The sequence below is a fragment of the Agelaius phoeniceus genome, chromosome 30 (assembly GCF_051311805.1).
Source record: "Agelaius phoeniceus isolate bAgePho1 chromosome 30, bAgePho1.hap1, whole genome shotgun sequence".
Classification (NCBI taxonomy): domain Eukaryota; kingdom Metazoa; phylum Chordata; class Aves; order Passeriformes; family Icteridae; genus Agelaius; species Agelaius phoeniceus.
Genome location: NC_135294.1, coordinates 2,790,669 through 2,808,622, shown reverse-complemented (window position 1 = coordinate 2,808,622; position 17,954 = coordinate 2,790,669). Strand labels below are relative to the sequence as shown.

The window sequence follows — 17,954 nt, the reverse complement described above, 5'->3', positions numbered from 1 at the left end:
TTCATAGAAATCCCACTTTTAATCATGGACAAATTGACTTTCAAGTAAAATCAACAGTTTTAAATAAAATATAAATTACCAGAGGACTTGGAAAGACCCTGTGCACGTTCTCCTCTGCTTTTCCAGTTCTCTTCACATTCCTGGAGTTTCTGGGAGGTCTCTCCACAATTATGGAACAGAAAATTGGGATTAAAAGCAGCGACTGGTGCCACTGGGAGGGTGAAAAAGGAGGAAATCCTTTTCCCTTTTCCAAGGAAAAAAAGGAGGGAGCAGAAGAGATGGAAGCAGTTTTTTATGGAAGCACAGCATTGGATGTGAGGGATTTTCCTTCTCCATCCCACGAGTGATTCCAGAAGGGAAAATCACAGAAAATGCCCTAAAAGGGTTGGGTTTTTGTTGTTTTTTTCCTGCTTTTGGAACTTGTTGTTATTTGAGACTCCAAAGTGAGAGCAGGGAGGGCAGTGCTGGAATCCAGCAAGGAAAATCCAAACTCATTCCAATCCCATTTTCCCATTTCCAATTGGGAAAACCCAAGCTCATTCTGGGATTTCAGCCTCTCCCAAAGGTGGGAACTCAACTCATCCTCTCCTGCACGCCCCCAAGTGCAACATTCCCAACAAAATCATTTTATTTTTGGCATTTTTCCCTCACCACCCCATTCCCCCGGAATTCCCAAGCCCGCCCGGAATTCCCAACTCCGCTTCTCCAAAAGGGGCAAAAAAAACCAAAAAGGGGGAGGAACCCTGAGGCAAAAATGGCTTTTTTCTGTGTGTGTGTGTGGATGGAGGGCCCAGCCTGGAGCCTACCCCGGGGTTTTCTGCGGGGGGAGCCCCTCGGGCAGCCAGAGGGGAGCGGGGCCGGCGCCGGGCGGCAGCGGCCGGCGGTGGATGCGGCGCAGGCGGAGCAGGTAGAGCAGGATGGAGAGCAGCACCACCAGGAAGCAGGCCAGGAACAGGAAGTGGTTGTACACAAAGGAGAAACTCCTCCAGTGGGAGTGAGTGCCACGGAAATTCTCCTGCTGGATGTCCCTGGGAAAGAGCAGAGGGACAACGGGAACGTCTTAGAGGAGGAGTTCCACTGCCAGCTTGGTGGGAATCAGAGCTCATTGGGAGGAATAAGCTCTAAAAAGTACAAGGTGAGGAGCTGAAAACCACAAATTCCCTCCCAAAACTTTTCCCAGATTTTTGAGAGATGTCCCTGGGAAAGAGCAGAGGGACAACGGGAACGTCTTAGAGGAGGAGTTCCACTGCCAGCTTGGTTGGAATCAGAGCTCATTGGGAGGAATAAGCTCTAAAAAGCACAGGTTGAGGCTCTAAAAAGCAAAAATTGAGGCTCTAAAAAGCACGGATTCTCATCCCCAAAATTCCCCTCCCAAAGGCTTTTCCCAGATTTTTGAGAGATGTCCCTGGGAAAGAGCAGAGGGACAATGGGAACGTCTTAGAGGCAAAATTCCACTGCCAGCTTGGTGAGAATCAGAGCTCATTGGGAGGAATAAGCTCCAAAAAGCACAGGTTGAGGCGCTAAAAAGCACAAATTCCCATCCCCAAAATGTTCTCCCAAAGGCTTTTCCCAGATTTTTGAAAGGATGTCCCTGGAAAAAAGCAGAATAACAACGGCCATGTCTTAGAGGCAAAGTTCTGCTTCCAACCAGGTGGGAATCAGAGCTCATTGGGTGGAATAAGAAAAAAAGCACAAGCTGAGGTTCTACAAAGCACAAGTTGAGGCTCTAAAAATCACAAATTCCCATCCCCAAATTCCTCTCCCAAAGGCTTCTCCCAGATTTTTGAGAGGATGTCCCTGGAAAAGAGCAGAAATGCTCTGGAGGCAAAATTCCACTTCCAGCTGGGCTCAGGGCAGGAACCAGAGCCCATTTTGAGGGACAGGATCTAAAAATCACAAGTTGAGGCTCTAAAAACCACAAGTTGAGGCTCTAAAAACCACAAGTTGAGGCTCTAAAAAGCACGGATTCCCATTCCCAAAATCCTCTCCCAAAGGCTTTTCCCAGATTTTTGAGAGGATGTTCTTGGAAAAGAACAGAGGGACAATGGGCACACTTTGGAGGCAAAGATCTGCTTCCAACCTGGTGGGAATCAGAGCTCATTGGGAGGAATAAGCTCTAAAAACGTAAGTTTAGGCTCTAAAAGCCACAAATTCCCTCCCAAAATTTCCCTCCAAAGGCTTTTCCCAGATTTTTGAGAGGATATCCCTGGAAAAGAGCAGAATAACAATGGCCATGTCTTAGAGGCAAAGTTCTGCTTCCAACCAGGTGGGAATCAGAGCTCATTGGGTGAAATAAGCTCCAAAAAGCACAAGTTGAGGCTCTAAAAATCACAAATTCCCATCCCCAAAATCCTTTCCCAAAGGCTTCTCCCAGATTTTTGAGAGGATGTCCTTGGAAAAGAGCAGAAATGCTCTGGAGGCAAAATTCCACTTCCAGCTGGGCTCTGGGCAGGAACCAGAGCCCATTTTGAGGGACATGATCTAAAAATCACAAGTTGAGGCTCTAAAAACCACAAGTTGAGGCTCTAAAAAGCACAGATTCCCATTCCCAAAATTCCCCTCCCAAAGGCTTTTCCCAGATTTTTGAGAGGATGTCCCTGGAAAAGACCAGAGGGACAATGGGCACATCTTAGAGGAGAAATTCCACTTCCAACCAGGTGGGAATCAGAGCTCATTGGGTGGAATAAGAAAAAAAACACAAGTTGAGGTTCTAAAAATCACAAGTTGAGGCTCTAAAAATCACAAATTCCCATCCCCAAAATCCTCTCCCAAAGGCTTCTCCCAGATTTTTGAGAGGATGTCCCTGGAAAAGAGCAGAAATGCTCTGGAGAAAAAATTCCACTTCCAGCTGGACTCATGGCAGGAATCAGAGCCCATTCTGAGGAACGTGATCTAAAAAGCACAAGTTGAGGCTGTAAAACCCACAAGCTGAGGCTCTAAAAATCACAAATTGCCATCCCTAAAATTCCCCTCCCAAAGGCTTTTCCCAGATTTTTGAGAGGATACCCCTGGAAAAGAGCAGAGGGACAACAGGCACACTTTGGAGGCAAAGATCTGCTTCCAACCTGGTGGGAATCAGAGCTCATTGGGAGGAATAATCTCTAACAAACACAAGTTGAGCCTCTAAAAAGCACAAATTCGCATCCCCAAAATCCTCTGCCAAAGGCTTTTCCCAGATTTTTGAGAGGATGGCCCTGGAAAAGAGCAGAATAACAACGGCCATGTCTTAGAGGCAAAGTTCTGCTTCCAACCTGGTTGGAATCAGAGCTCATTGGGTGGAATAATCTCTAAAAAACACAAGTTGAGGCGCTAAAAACCACAAATTCCCATCCCCAAAATGTTCTCCCAAAGGCTTTTCCCAGATTTTTGAGAGGATGTCCCTGGAAAAGACCAGAGGGACAACGGGCACGTCTTAGAGGCAAAATTCCACTGTGAGCTTGGTGAGAATCAGAGCTCATTGGGAGGAATAAGAAAAAAAACACAAGCTGAGGTTCTACAAAGCACAAGTTGAGGCTCTAAAAATCACAAATTCCCATCCTCAAAATCCTCTCCCAAAGGCTTCTCCCAGATTTTTGAGAGGATGTCCCTGGAAAAGAGCAGAAATGCTCTGGAGGCAAAATTCCACTTCCAGCTGGGCTCAGGGCAGGAATCTGAGCCCGTTTTGGGGACTAAAAAGCCCAATGTGAGGGATCCCCACCCGTTCCCAAGGTGCTCCCGCTCTCGGGGTACCTGAGGGGCAGGAAGCGGGTCCGGTAGAGGATGGCCCCCAGCGTCCACTGCACCTCCTTGTCGTAGACCTGCAGCGCCGTCTTCAGGCTCCCGTAGCTCTCCGGGAAGGAAAAGCCCCGGTGGAAAACCTCAAACATCCAGGCAGACTTAAAGCACTGGAACCTGGGGAGAGCAGGGGGGTCAGCCAGGAAATGGGGGGTCAGGGACAGTGGGGTCAGCCAGGAAAAATGGGATCAGGGACAGTGGGGTTAGCCAGGAAAAATGGGATCAGTCAAGGACAGTGAGATCAGCCCGGAAAAATGGGATCAGGGACAGTGGGGTCAGCCAGGAAATGTGGGGTCAGCCAGGAAAAATGGGATCAGCCAGGAAAAATGGGATCAGGGGCAGTGGGGTCAGCCAGGAAATGTGGGGTCAGCCAGGAAAAATGGGATCAGGGACAGTGGGGTCAGCCAGGAAAAATGGGATTAGCCAGGAAATGTGGGGTCAGGGACAGTGGGGTCAGCCAGGAAAAATGGGATCAGCCCAGAAAGATGGGATCAGGGAGAGTGGGGTCAGACAGGAAATGTGGGGTCAGTCAAGGACAGTGGGATCAGCCAGGAAAAATGGGATCAGCCCAGAAAAATGGGATCTGGGACAGCAGGGTCAGCCAGGAAATGTGGGGTGAGCCAGGAAATGTGGGATCAAGGACAGTGGGATCAGCCAGGAAAAATAGGATCAGGGACAAGAGGATCAGGACAGTGGGATCAGCCAGGAAAAATGGGATCAGGGACAGTGGGGTCAGCCAGGAAAAATGGGATCAGCCAGGAAAAATGGGATCAGGGACAGTGGGGTCAGCCAGGAAATGTGGGGTGAGCCAGGAAATGTGGGATCAGGGAGAGTGGGGTCAGCCAGGAAAAGTGGGGTCAGTCAAGGACAGTGGGATCAGCCAGGAAAAATGGGATCAGCCAGGAAAAATAGGATCAGGGACAAGAGGATCAGGACAGTGGGATCAGTCAAAGACAGTAGGGTCAGCCAGGAAAAATGGGATCAGGGACAATAAGATCAGGCAGGAAAAGTGGGATCAGTCAAGGATAGTGGGATCAGGCAGGAACAGTGAGATCAGGAGCAGTGGGATCAGCCAGGAAAAATGGGATCAGGACAGTGGGATCAGTCAAAGACAGTAGGGCCAGCCAGGAAAAATGGGATCAGCCCAGAAAGATGGGATCAGGGAGAGTGGGGTCAGCCAGGAAAAGTGGGGTCAGGGACAACAGGATCAGGAAGGAGAAGTGGGACCAGCCAGGAACAGTGGGATCAGTCAAGGACAGCAGGATCAGGAACAGTGGGATCAGTCAGGGACAGCGGGATCAGGAACAGTGGGATCAGTCAGGAACACCGGGATCAGGAAGAGTGGGATCAGTCAAGGACAGCGGGATCAGGAACAGTGGGATCAGTCAGGAACACCGGGATCAGTGAAGGAGGAAGGGATAAGCTCAGCTCAGCATTACAGCAATTGCAGGGCAGAATTAAACATGGAATTCTCAACTTTTGCAAGTTTTTTTCCCACTTTCCATGAAATGGAAGGGCCTTGGCAGTTCCGTGTGGGATCAGTCAGGAACAGTGGGATCAGTCAGGAACAGTGGGATCAGGAATAGTGGGATCAGTTAAGGACATTGGGATCAGTCAGGAACAGTGGGATCAGTCAGGAACAGTGGGATCAGTGAAGGACATTGGGATCAGTCAGGAACAGTGGGATCAGTGAAGGACATTGGGATCAGTGAAGGACATTGGGATCAGTCAGGAACACCGGGATCAGTGAAGGACATTGGGATCAGTTAAGGACATTGGGATCAGTGAAGGACATTGGGATCAGTCAGGAACAGTGGGATCAGTGAAGGACATTGGGATCAGTGAAGGACATTGGGATCAGTCAGGAACACCGGGATCAGTGAAGGACATTGGGATCAGTGAAGGACATTGGGATCAGTCAGGAACAGTGGGATCAGGAACAGTGGGATCAGTGAAGGACATTGGGATCAGTGAAGGACATTGGGATCAGTCAGACAGAACGGGTTAAACTCAGCTCAGCATTCCAGCAACCGCGGGGCACGATTAAATCTGGAACTCTCAGCTTTTCCAAGGGAATTTTTCACAATTCTCAGACCTTTCCCAAGTTTTTTTCCCCACTCCCAGTGATCCAGCAAACGGACAGGGCCTGGCAGGAGCACCTTCCTGGCCAAAGCCGAGCCCCAAGCTGAGCCCAAAGCCGAGCCCAAGGCCAAGCCCAAGCCGAGCCCAAAGCCGAGCCCAAAGCCGAGCCCAAGGCCAGCCCAAAGCCGAGCCCAAGGCCAGCCCAAAGCCGAGCCCAAAGCCGAGCTCAAAGCCGAGCCCAAAGCCGAGCCCCAAGCCGAGCCCAAGGCCAGCCCAAGGCCGGCCCAAGCCCAGCCCAAGCCCAGCCCAAAGCCGAGCCCAAAGCCAAGCCCCAAGGCCAGCCCAAAGCCAAGCCCAAAGCCGAGCCCAAAGCCGAGCCCAAAGCCGAGCCCAAGGCCAGCCCAAGGCCAGCCCAAAGCCGAGCCCAAGCCCAGCCCAAAGCCCAGCCCAAAGCCCAGCCCAAGGCCAGCCCAAAGCCCAGCCCAATCCCAGCCCAAGGCCAGCCCAAGCCCAGCCCAAGGCCAGCCCAAAGCCCAGCCCAAAGCCCAGCTCAAGCCCAGCCCAAAGCCCAGCCCAAGCCCGGCCCAAGGCCAGCCCAATCCCATCCCAAGCCCAGCACAAGCCCAGCCCAAAGCCCAGCCCAAGCCCAGCCCAAGCCAAGCCCAAGGCCAGCCCAAGCCCAGCCCAAAGCCGAGCCCAAGGCCAGCCCAAAGCCCAGCCCAAGCCCGGCCCGAAGCCCAGCCCAAAGCCCAGCCCAAGGCCAGCCCAAGCCCAGCCCAAAGCCCAGCCCAAGCCCAGCCCAAGCCCAGCCCAAAGCCGAGCCCAAGGCCAGCCCAAAGCCCAGCCCAAGCCCGGCCCGAAGCCCAGCCCAAGCCCAGCCCAAGCCCATCCCAAGCCCAGCCCAAAGCCCAGCCCCGCTCACTTGAGCCGGTGCAGATCCGCGTGGGGGGCGTAGAGGCCGCGCTCGAAGCGCTCCCGCAGCACCGACCACCGCGTGGCACAATAATCCTGCAGAAAAACGGGAAAAAGGGAATGATCCCAGCCCTCCTCCCGCCTGGAGAGGGAAAATCCCACCTGAAAAAATCATCTGAAACACCAAACATCAAAAAGGAACAGCAGCTTGCACCGCCGGTAAGGAAAATCCCAAATTTTGGGGGAAAATTTTGATGCACATTTGGAATTTGGGGTGGAATTAATGTTAAACTCTTGGAATTCGGAATGGAATTAATGTTCAACTCTCTGGGAATAACCAGGATCCCAAATTTTATAGGAACATTATGACCTGCATTAGGAATTTGGGGTGGAATTAACGTTAAACTCTTGGAATTTGAGGCGGAATTAATGCTCAACTCTCTGGGAATACCCAGTAAAGAAAATCCCAAATTCCATGGGAATATTTTAATCCACATTTGGAATTCAGGGTGGAATTAATGTTAAACTCTCTGGGAATATTCAGTAAGGAAAATCCCAAATTTTGGGGGAAAATTTTGATGCACATTTGGAATTTGGGGTGGAATTAATGTTAAACTCTCTGGGAATATCCAGTAAGGAAAATCCCAAATTTCATGGGAATATTTTGATCCAAACTTGGAATTTGGGGTGGAATTAAAGTTCAACTCTTGGAATTTGGGATGGAATTAATGTTAAACTCTTGGAATTCGGAATGGAATTAATGTTAAACTCTCTGGGAATAACCAGGATCCCAAATTTTATGGGAATATTATGACCTGCATTTGGATTTGGGGTAGAATTAATGTTAAACTCTTGGAATTCGGAATGGAATTAATGTTAAACTCTCTGGGAATAACCAGGATCCCAAATTTTATAGGAACATTATGACCTGCATTAGGAATTTGGGGTGGAATTAACGTTAAACTCTTGGAATTTGAGGCAGAATTAATGCTCAACTCTCTGGGAATACCCAGTAAAGAAAATCCCAAATTTCATGGGAATATTTTATCCACATTTGGAATTTGGGGTGGAATTAATGTTAAACTCTCTGGGAACATTCAGTAAGGAAAATCCCAAATTTTGGGGGAAAATTTTGATGCACATTTGGAATTTGGGGTGGAATTAATGTTAAACTCTTGGAATTTGGGGTGGAATTAATGTTAAACTCTCTGGGAATAACCAGGATCCCAAATTTTATAGGAACATTATGACCTGCATTTGGAATTTGGGGTGGAATTAACGTTAAACTCTTGGAATTTGAGGCGGAATTAATGTTCAACTCTCTGGGAATATCCAGTAAAGAAAATCCCAAATTTCATGGGAATATTTTATCCACATTTGGAATTCAGGGTGGAATTAATGTTAAACTCTCTGGGAATATTCAGTAAAGAAAATCCCAAATTTCATGGGAATATTTTGATCCAAACTTGGAATTTGGGGTGGAATTAAAGTTCAGCTCTTGGAATTTGGGATGGAATTAATGTCAAACTCTTGGAATTTAGAGTGGAATTAATGTTAAATCTCAGGAAATGTCAAGGATCCCAAATTTCCTGGGAATGGAATTAATGTTAAACATTTGAAATTTGGAATGGAATTAATGTTAAACTCTTTGGGAATATCCAGAATCCCATATTTTATGGGAATATTTTGATCTACATTTGGAATCTGGGATGGAATTAATGTTAAACTCTTGGAATTTAGAGTGGAATTAATGTTAAACTCTCAGGGAATATCCAGGATCCCAAATTTCATGGGAATATTTTAATCCACATTTGGAATTTGGGGTGGAATCAATGTTCAACTCTTTGGGAATATCCAGCAAGGCAAATCCCAAATTTTGTGGGAACATTTGAGCCACATCTGAAATCTGGGGTGGAATTAATGCTCAACTTTTGAAATTTGGGATGGAATTAATGTTAAACTCTTGGAATTTGAGGTGGAATTAATCTTAAAATCTCTGGGAATATCCAGTAAGGAAAATCCCAAATTTCATGGGAATATTTTGACCCACATTTGGAATTCTGGGTGGAATTAACATTCAACTCTCAGGGAATGTCCAGGATCCCAAATTTCATGGGAATATTTTGCTTCACATTTGGAATTTCAGGTGGAATTAATGTTCAACTCTCTGGGAATATCCAGTCAGGCAAATCCCAAATTTTGTGAGAACATTTTGATCCACACAAAGAGTTTTGCTGCAGGACTTTGGGAATAAAATCCTTGTGGATGTTCTAAATTAGGAATGGATCCCTTTTCTTTCACCTGTGCAGCTTTGGTGATTTTAGGGATTTGGGATCTGTTAAAGCAATGTTTTTCTGCAAGACCTAGGGAATAAAATCCTTATGGAGAGATGCTCAAAATTAGGAATTTATCTCAATTTTTCACCTGTGCAGCTTCAGTGAATTTATGAATTTGGGATTTCTTAAAGCAAAATGCTGCTGCAGATCTTTGGGAATAAAATCCTTGAGGATGTTCTAAATTAGGAATTGATCCCTTTTTTCACCTGTGCAGCTTCAGTGAATTTATGAATTTAGGATGCAATCTTAAGGCAATCTCTTTTGTTTCAGGACTTTGGGAATAAAATCCTAATGGAGAGAAATTTTAAATTAGGAACTGATCCCCATTTTTTCACCTGTGCAGCTTCAGTGAATTTACAAATGTGGGATCTCTTAAAGCAATGTTTTGCTGCAGGACTTTGGGAACAAAATCCTTGTGGATGTTCTAAATTATGAATGGATCCCTTTTCTTTCACCTGTGCAGCTTCAGTGAATTTATGAATTTAGGATCTCTTAAGGCAATGTTTTGCTGCAGGAATTTGGGAATAAAATCCTAATGGAGAGAAATTTTAAATTAGGAATTGATGCCCATTTTTTCACCTGTGCAGCTTTAGTGAATTTATGAATTTAGGATCTCTTAAGGCAATGTTTTGCTGCATGACTTTGGGAATAAAATCCTCATGGAGTGATGTTACAAAGGAGGGAATTGATCTCCTTTCTTTCACCTGTGAAACTCAGTGAATTTATGAATGTGGGATCTCTTAAGGCAATGTTCTTCTGCATGACTTGGGGAATAAAATCCTTATGGAGAGATGCTCAAAATTAGGAATTTATCTCAATTTTTCACCTGTGCAGCTTCAGTGAATGTATGAATTTAGGATCTCTTAAGGCCATGTTCTTCTGCAGGACTTGGGGAATAAAATCCTTATGGAGAGAAATTTTAAATTAGGAATTGATGCCCATTTTTTCACCTGTGCAGCTTCAGTGAGTGTGGGATCTCTTAAGGCAATGTTTTGCTGCATGACTTGGGGAATAAAATCCTTATAGAGAGATGTTACAAAGGAAGGAATTGATCCCTTTTCTTTCACCTGTGCAGCTTCAGTGAATTTATGAATTTAGGATCTCTTAAGGCAATGTTTTGCTGCAGGAGTTAGGGAATAAAATCCTTATAGAGAGATGTTACAAATGAGAGAAATGATTTCCTTTCTTTCACCTGTGCAGCTTCAGTGAATTTATGAATTTGGGATCTCTTAAGGCAATGTTTTGCTGCAGGAGTTAGGGAATAAAATCCTTATGGAGAGATGCTCAAAATTAGGAATTTATCTCATTTTTTCACTTGTGCAGCTTTGGTGAATTTATGAATGTGGGATGTCTTAAGGCCATGTTCTTCTGCAGGACTTTGGGAATAAAATCCTAATGGAGAGAAATTTTAAATTAGGAATGGATCCCTTTTCTTTCACCTGTGCAGCTTCAGTGAATTTAGGATCTCTTAAGGCAATGTTTTTCTGCAGGAGTTTGGGAATAAAATCCTAACGGAGAGAAATTTTAAATTAGGAATTGATGCCCATTTTTTCACCTGTGAAACTTTAGTGAATTTACGAATGTGGGATCTCTTAAAGCAATGTTTTGCTGCAGGACTTGGGGAATAAAATCCTTATGCAGAATTGTTCTAAGTTACGAACTGATCCCCATTTTTTCACTTGTGCAGCTTCAGTGAATTGATGAATGTGGGATCTCTTCAGGCCATGTTTTGCTGCAGGACTTTGGGAATAAAATCCTAATGGAGAGAAATTTTAAATTAGAAATGGATCCCTTTTCTTTCACCTGTGCAGCTTCAGTGAATTTAGGATCTCTTAAGGCAATGTTTTGCTGCAAGACTTGGGGAATAAAATCCTTATGCAGAGTTGTTCTAAGTTACGAACTGATCCCCATTTTTTCACTTGTGCAGCTTCAGTGAATTTATGAATTTGGGGTCTCTCCAGGCCATGTTCTTGTGCAGGATTTGGGGACTCAAGCCCTGATGGGCGCTGCTGTGGCCGGGGCCGGTCCCGCCTGCCCACCTGAGCAGCCCTGGTGAACCTGGCTGCGCTGTAGTCGCCGCCCATGCGCAGCACGTCCTCGGTGCAGTAGTAGAACTCGGAGAAGCCGTAGAATTCGCTGCTCTGCAGGCGCAGGGGCGGCTGCACGACGCCGTTCAGGGAGCTCCCGGTGCCGTTGGTTCGGTTCAGCAGCGGCCGCAGCCGCTCCCGGCACAGCTGGAAGTCGCCGGTGCCGCGCAGCTGCAGGCGCAGCCCCCGGTGCCGCAGCTCGTCCTGCGCGTCCCGCGGCAGGCACGGGTCCGGGACCGGGGCCTGGGGGCTCAGCCCGGCCTGCCTGGGATAGGCAGACAGATCAGCCAGGCCTGGCTCAGCAAGGCCTGCCTGAGACAGGGACAGAGACCGGCAAAGCCTGGCTCAGCAAGGCCTGGCTGGGACAAGGGACAGAGACCGGCAAAGCCTGGCTCAGCAAGGCCTGCTTGGGACAAGGACAGAGACCGGCAAAGCCTGGCTCAGCAAAGCCTGCCTGAGACAGGGACAGAGACCGGCAAAGCCTGGCTCAGCAAGGCCTGGCTGGGACAAGGGACAGAGACCGGCAAAGCCTGGCTTAGCAAGGCCTGGCTGGGACAGGGACAGGGACCGGCAAAGCCTGGCTTAGCAAGGCCTGGCTGGGGCTGGGACAGGGACAGGGACTGGCAAAGCCTGGCTTAGCAAGGCCCGGCCTGCCTGGGACAGGGACCAGCAAAGCTTGGCTTAGCAAGGCCTGCCTGGGACAGGGACAGAGACCGGCAAAGCCTGGCTCAGCTCAGCCCGGCCTGCCTGGGACAGGGAGAGAGATGAGCAAGGCCCGGCCTGTCTGCCCAGCAGCCTGGGGACAGACTGACAGCGGGGGGGACAGACTGACAGCGGGGGGGACAGACTGACAGCCTGGGGACAGACTGACAGCCTGGGGGGACAGACTGACAGCCAGGGGACAGACTGACAGCTTGGGGACAGACTGACAGCCGAGGGACAGACTGACAGCCTGGGGACAGACTGACAGCCATGGGGACAGACTGACAGCCTGGGGACAGACTGACAGCAGGGGGGACAGACTGACAGCTTGGGGACAGACTGACAGCTGGGGACAGACTGACAGCCGAGGGACAGACTGACAGCCTGGGGGACAGACTGACAGCCTGGGGACAGACTGACAGCCTGGGGGGACAGACTGACAGCTGGGGGGACAGACTGACAGCCTGGGGACAGACTGACAGCCTGGGGACAGACTGACAGCCATGGGGACAGACTGACAGCTGGGGGACAGACTGACAGCCTGGGGGACAGACTGACAGCCTGGGGGGACAGACTGACAGCCGGGGGACAGACTGACAGCCATGGGGACAGACTGACAGCTGGGGACAGACTGACAGCCTGGGGGGACAGACTGACAGCCATGGGGACAGACTGAGCCCAGCTGACCTTGGGCACTCCCAGGCACCCAGGGGCAGCCGCAGCCGCTCTGGGAATTCCATCCCAGCCCTCACCACCCTCATACCGGGAATTCCTTCCTGAAATCCAACCCAAACTTCCACCTTTTCAGCTGACTCCAACTCCTGAATCTCAGGAATCTCTCTCCACCTCCCAGATTTTCCCTTCCCACACAACATCCAGGATCATTCCCACCTTTCCAGGACCACCTTCCCTTGTCCCAGGCTGCTCCAATCTGACCTTGGGCACTCCAAGGGATGGAGCAGCCACAGCTGCTCTGGGAATTCCATCCCAGCCCCTCACCACCTCCATATTGGGAATTCCTTCCCGAAATCCAATCTAATCTTCAGGTTGACCCCATTACTCCAATTCCTGAGGGGAATCCCTCCCTCTCCACTTCCCAGATTTTCTCTTCCCACACCAGACATGCCATGATCTCTCCAGAACATCCAGGATCATTCCCACTTTTCCAGGACCACCTTCCCTTGTCCCAGGCTGCTCCAAGTGACCTTGGGCACTCCAAGGGATGGAGCAGCCACAGCTGCTCTGGGAATTCCATCCCAGCCCCTCTGGGAATTCCATCTCAGCCTTTCACCACTCTCATATTGGGAACTCCTTCCACAAATCCAACCTAATCTTCAGTTTGACCCCATACTCCAATTCCTGAGGGGAATCCCTTTCCATTTCCCAGATTTTCCCTTCCCACACTGGAAGTGCTGTGATCTCTGCACACAACATCCAGGATCATTCCCACCTCCCACTCCCCAGGCTGCTCCAAGCTGACCTTGGACACTTCCACGGATGGAGCAGCCACAGCTGCTCTGGGAATTCCATTCCATCCCCTTCACCACCTCATACCGGGAATTCCTTCCTGAAATCCAACCCAAACTTCCACTTCTTCAGCTGACTCCAACTCCTGAATCTCAGGAATCTCTCTCCACCTCCCAGATTTTCCCTTCCCACACAACATCCAGGATCATTCCCACTTTTCCAGGACCACCTCCCACTCCCCAGGCTGCTCCAGACTGACCTTGGACACTTCCACGGATGGAGCAGCCACAGCTGCTCTGGGAATTCCATCTCAGCCTTTCACCACTCTCATACTGGGAACTCCTTCCATAAATCCAACTCATATTGGGAACTCCTTCCACAAATCCAACCTAATCTTCAGTTTGACCCCATTACTCCAATTCCTGAGGAGGAATCCCTCCCTCTCCATTTCCCAGACTGGAAGGAATCCCTCCCTCCCTTCCCACACCAGACATGCCATGATCTCTCTAGAACATCCAGGATCATTCCCACCTTTCCAGGACCACCTTCCCCTGTCCCAGGCTGCTCCAAGCTGGCCCTCCCAGGGATGGAGCAGCCACAGCTGCTCTGGGAATTCCATCCTATCCCTCACCACTCTCATATTAGGAATTCCTTCCACAAATCCAACCTAATCTTCAATTTGACCCCCATTACTCCAATTCCTGAGGGAAATCCCTCTCCACTTCCCAGATTTTCGCTTCCCACACCAGACATGCCATGATCTCCCCACAACACCCAGGATCATTCCCACCTTTCCAGGACCACCTCCCACCCCCCCAGGCTGCTCCAAGCTGACCTTGGACACTTCCAGGGATCCAGGGGCAGCCGGGAACTCCATCCCAGCCTTTCACCACTCCCATACTGAGAATTCCTTCCATAAATCCAATCTATGCCCATTGCACACTGGAAGTTCCATGATCTCTCCACACAATATCCAGGATCATTGCCACCTCTCCAGGAGCCCCTTCCCCTGTCCCAGGCTGCTCCAAGCTGACCTTGGGCACTCCAAGGGATGGAGCAGCCACAGCTGCTCTGGGAATTCCATCTCAGCCTTTCACCACTCCCATACTGGGAACTCCTTCCATAAATCCAACTCATATTGGGAATTCCTTCCACAAATCCAACCTAATCTTCAGTTTAACCCCATACTCCAATTCCTGAGGAGGAATCCCTCCCTCTCCATTTCCCAGATTTTCCCTTCCCACACCAGCCATGCCGTGATCTCCCCACAACATCCAGGATCATTCCCACCTCCCACCCCCCCAGGCTGCTCCAAGCTGGCCCTCCCAGGGATGGAGCAGCCACAGCTGCTCTGGGAATTCCATCCCACCCCCTTCACCACGCTCATACCGGGAATTCCTTTCACAAATCCAACCTAAATTTCCACTTCTTCAGCTGACTCCAACTCCTGAGGAGGAATCCCTCTCCGGTCCCCAGATGTTTCCCTTCCCACAGCACACCCAGGATGATTCCCACCCTTGCAGGAGCCCGGGGATGCAGTACCTGTTCCTGAGCAGGCTGCTGGAGATCAGGCTCTCCTCGTAGCGCCGGCGCGCGGCGTTGCCGCCGAAGCCCAGGAAGGTGGCCACGTACACGCGGTACACGTGCTCCGTCTGGTGCGCGTCGCAGCCCAGGTTCACCTCGGCCAGCAGCCCCTTGGCCACCTCCTCCTGCACAGCAAATCAGCAATCACTGCCATGCTCCTGAGCACAAAGTGAATTTTGGTTTGGGATGTCCTGGACACCTTTACTTTCACCCATCTCTTTCATGCTTTGGGGTCTGTGCTTGCTGCACTCTGGGTAAGGGATATCCCCACAGCATTGTGGAAGTGCTCTGGTTGGAAAAGATCTTGAAGATCATAAAAATCATCAATCCAACAGCACAATCAGGAATCATTGGGATGGTCCTGATCCAAAAATGAATTTTTGGGATGTCTTGGACACCTTAAAGTTCACCCAACTCTTTCATGTTTTCCTCTCCTGTCTGTGCTTGCTGCACTCTGGGTAAGGGATATCCCCACAGCATCATGGAGGTGTTCTGGTTGGAAAAGATCTTGAAGATCTTGGAGATCATCAATCCAACAGCAGAATCAGGAATCACTGGGATGGTCCTGACCCAAAAATGAATTTTTTTGATGTCTTGGACAGCTTTAATTTCACCCCTCACCCAACTCTGTGCTTCCTGTACCCAGGATAAAGGATATTCCCACATGGAGGTGATCTGCCTGGAAAAGATCCTGAAGATCATCAATCATCAATCCAACAGCAGAATCAGGAATCACTGGGATGGTCCTGCTCCAAAAATGAGTTTTTTGTGATGTCTTGGGCACCTTTAAGTTCACTCCCACCCATCTCTTTAATGCTTTCCTGTCTGTGCATCCTGCCTGATCCAGCAAAATCAGGAATCGCTGGGATGATCCTGACCCAAAAATGAATATTTGGGATGTCCTGGACACCTTAAAGGACACCTTAAAGTTCACCCATCTCTTTCATGCTTTCCTCTCCTGTCTGTGCTTGCTGCCCTCTGGGTAAGGGATATCCCCACAGCATCATGGAGAGGTTCTGGTTGGAAAAGATCTTGGAGATCTTGGAGATCATCAATCCAACAGCAGAATCAGGAATCACTGGGATGATACCAATCTGAAAATGAATTTTTGGGATGTCCTGGACACCTTTAATTTCACCCATCTCTTCCATGCTTTGCTGTGTGTGCTTGCTGCACTCTGGGTAAGGGATATCCCCACAGCATTGTGGAGGTGTTCTGGTTGGAAAAGATCTTGGAGATCATAAAAATCACCAATCCAACAGCACAATCAGGAATCATTGGGATGGTCCTGACCCAAAAATGAATTTTTGGGATGTCTTGGACACCTTCAAGTTCACCCATCTCTTTCAAGCTTTGCTGTCTGTGCTTGCTGCACTCTGGGTAAAGAATATCCCCACAGCATCATGGAGGTGTTCTGGTTGGAAAAGATCTTGAAGATCATAAAAATCACCAATCCAACAGCACAATCAGGAATCACTGGGATGGTCCTGATCCAAAAATGAATTTTTTTGATGCCTTGGACACCTTTAATTTCACCCCTCACCCAACTCTGTGCTTCCTGTACTCTGGATAAAGGATATTCCCACATGGAGGTGATCTGCCTGGAAAAGATCCTGAAGATCATCAATCATCAATCCCACAGCACAATCAGGAATCACTGGGATGGTCCTGCTCCAAAAATGAATTTTTGTGATGTCTTGGACACCTTTAAGTTCACTCCCACCCATCTCTTTAATGCTTTCCTGTCTGTGCATCCTGCCTGATCCAGCAAAATCAGAAATCGCTGGGATGATCCTGACCCAAAAATGAATATTTGGGATGTCCTGGACACCTTAAAGGACACCTTAAAGTTCACCCATCTCTTTCATGCTTTGCTGTCTGTGCTTGCTGCACTCTGGGTAAGGGATATCCCCACAGCATCATGGAGGGGTTCTGGTTGGAAAAGATCTTGAAGATCTTGGAGATCATCAATCCAACAGCAGAATCAGGAATCACTGGGATGGATCTGATCCTAAAATGAATTTTTTGGGATGTCTTAGACATCTCCAGTTTCACCCATCTCTTCCATATCATGGAAGTGTTCTTGAAGATCATCAATCCAAGAATCCTGAAGAGCCACACCCGTGGTTTTTGGATATTCCCAGGAACGAGAACTCCACACTGCCCTGGGCAGCTTCCCCAGTGCTTTCCAGCCCTTTATAATCCAGATATTTCTGGAGTTTTCCTCAGGGATGATCATCTCCCACATTATTTGGAAAATCCAAGATTATTTCAGAGGGAGAGCAAAATTGAGGAATTTTCCTTGGGAATTATCATCTCTCCCAGATTTTTTTGTTAAAAAGACCAGGATTACTTCATAGGGAGAGCAAAAAAAAAAGATTTTTTCTTGGGAATTATAATCTTTCCCATTTTATTTGTAAAATCCAAGATTATTTCATAGGGAGAGTAAAATTGAGAAGTTTTCCTTGGGAATGATCATCTCTCCCTTTTTATTTGGAAAATCCAAGATTATTTCATAGGGAGAACAGAACAGAAGAGTTTTCCTTGGGTTTCCTTGGGAATGATCACTTCCAACATCATTTTGAAAAAGATCACTTCACAGGGACAGCAAAATCTTGGAATTTCAGATCCCTGGCCCTGCAAAGCCCAGGAATTGCTTCTGTGGAGCCTGGAATTTTCTTCTCCCATGGAAAAATGTGGATTGTGGCTGCTGAATTCAGTGCTCCCCTCCCATTCCTGATTCCCAGGACAGATTCCACGACCAAAATTCCCATTTTATGTCCATTTATGCTCAGATAAATCCACCCCACAGGCAGGAATGTTCATCCCTGTTTTCCCAGCTGATCTTTGACTGGATCTGCTCTGGAACTGAATGTCCAGATTTTAATAATTCCAAATCATTTCTTACACCCTCTGTTAATTAAAACAGAGGAATTAGGGAATTAATTAGGGAAACATCATTCCACAGGATTTAAAAACTCAATTTATCCATTATTAGAACAGAGCCAAA

At 48.4% G+C, this 17,954-nt stretch overlaps 1 protein-coding gene across 4 annotated transcripts in view; it reads right to left on the bottom strand.

The window, feature by feature from the left end:
• Positions 1-17,954, bottom strand: part of ENTPD4 (ectonucleoside triphosphate diphosphohydrolase 4) — a 37,767-nt gene continuing 19,813 nt past the window's right edge. For all 4 annotated transcript variants that reach the window (XM_054650534.2, XM_077191643.1, XM_054650537.2 and 1 more), the window contains 5 exons: positions 14,903-15,069; positions 11,144-11,456; positions 6,779-6,864; positions 3,730-3,891; positions 1-1,028 (listed from right to left, as the gene is read on the bottom strand). In XM_054650534.2, coding sequence (XP_054506509.1) covers positions 803-1,028; positions 3,730-3,891; positions 6,779-6,864; positions 11,144-11,456; positions 14,903-15,069 — 954 coding nt within the window. In that variant the 3' untranslated portion in view covers positions 1-802. The remainder of the gene's footprint in view (positions 1,029-3,729; positions 3,892-6,778; positions 6,865-11,143; positions 11,457-14,902; positions 15,070-17,954) is intronic.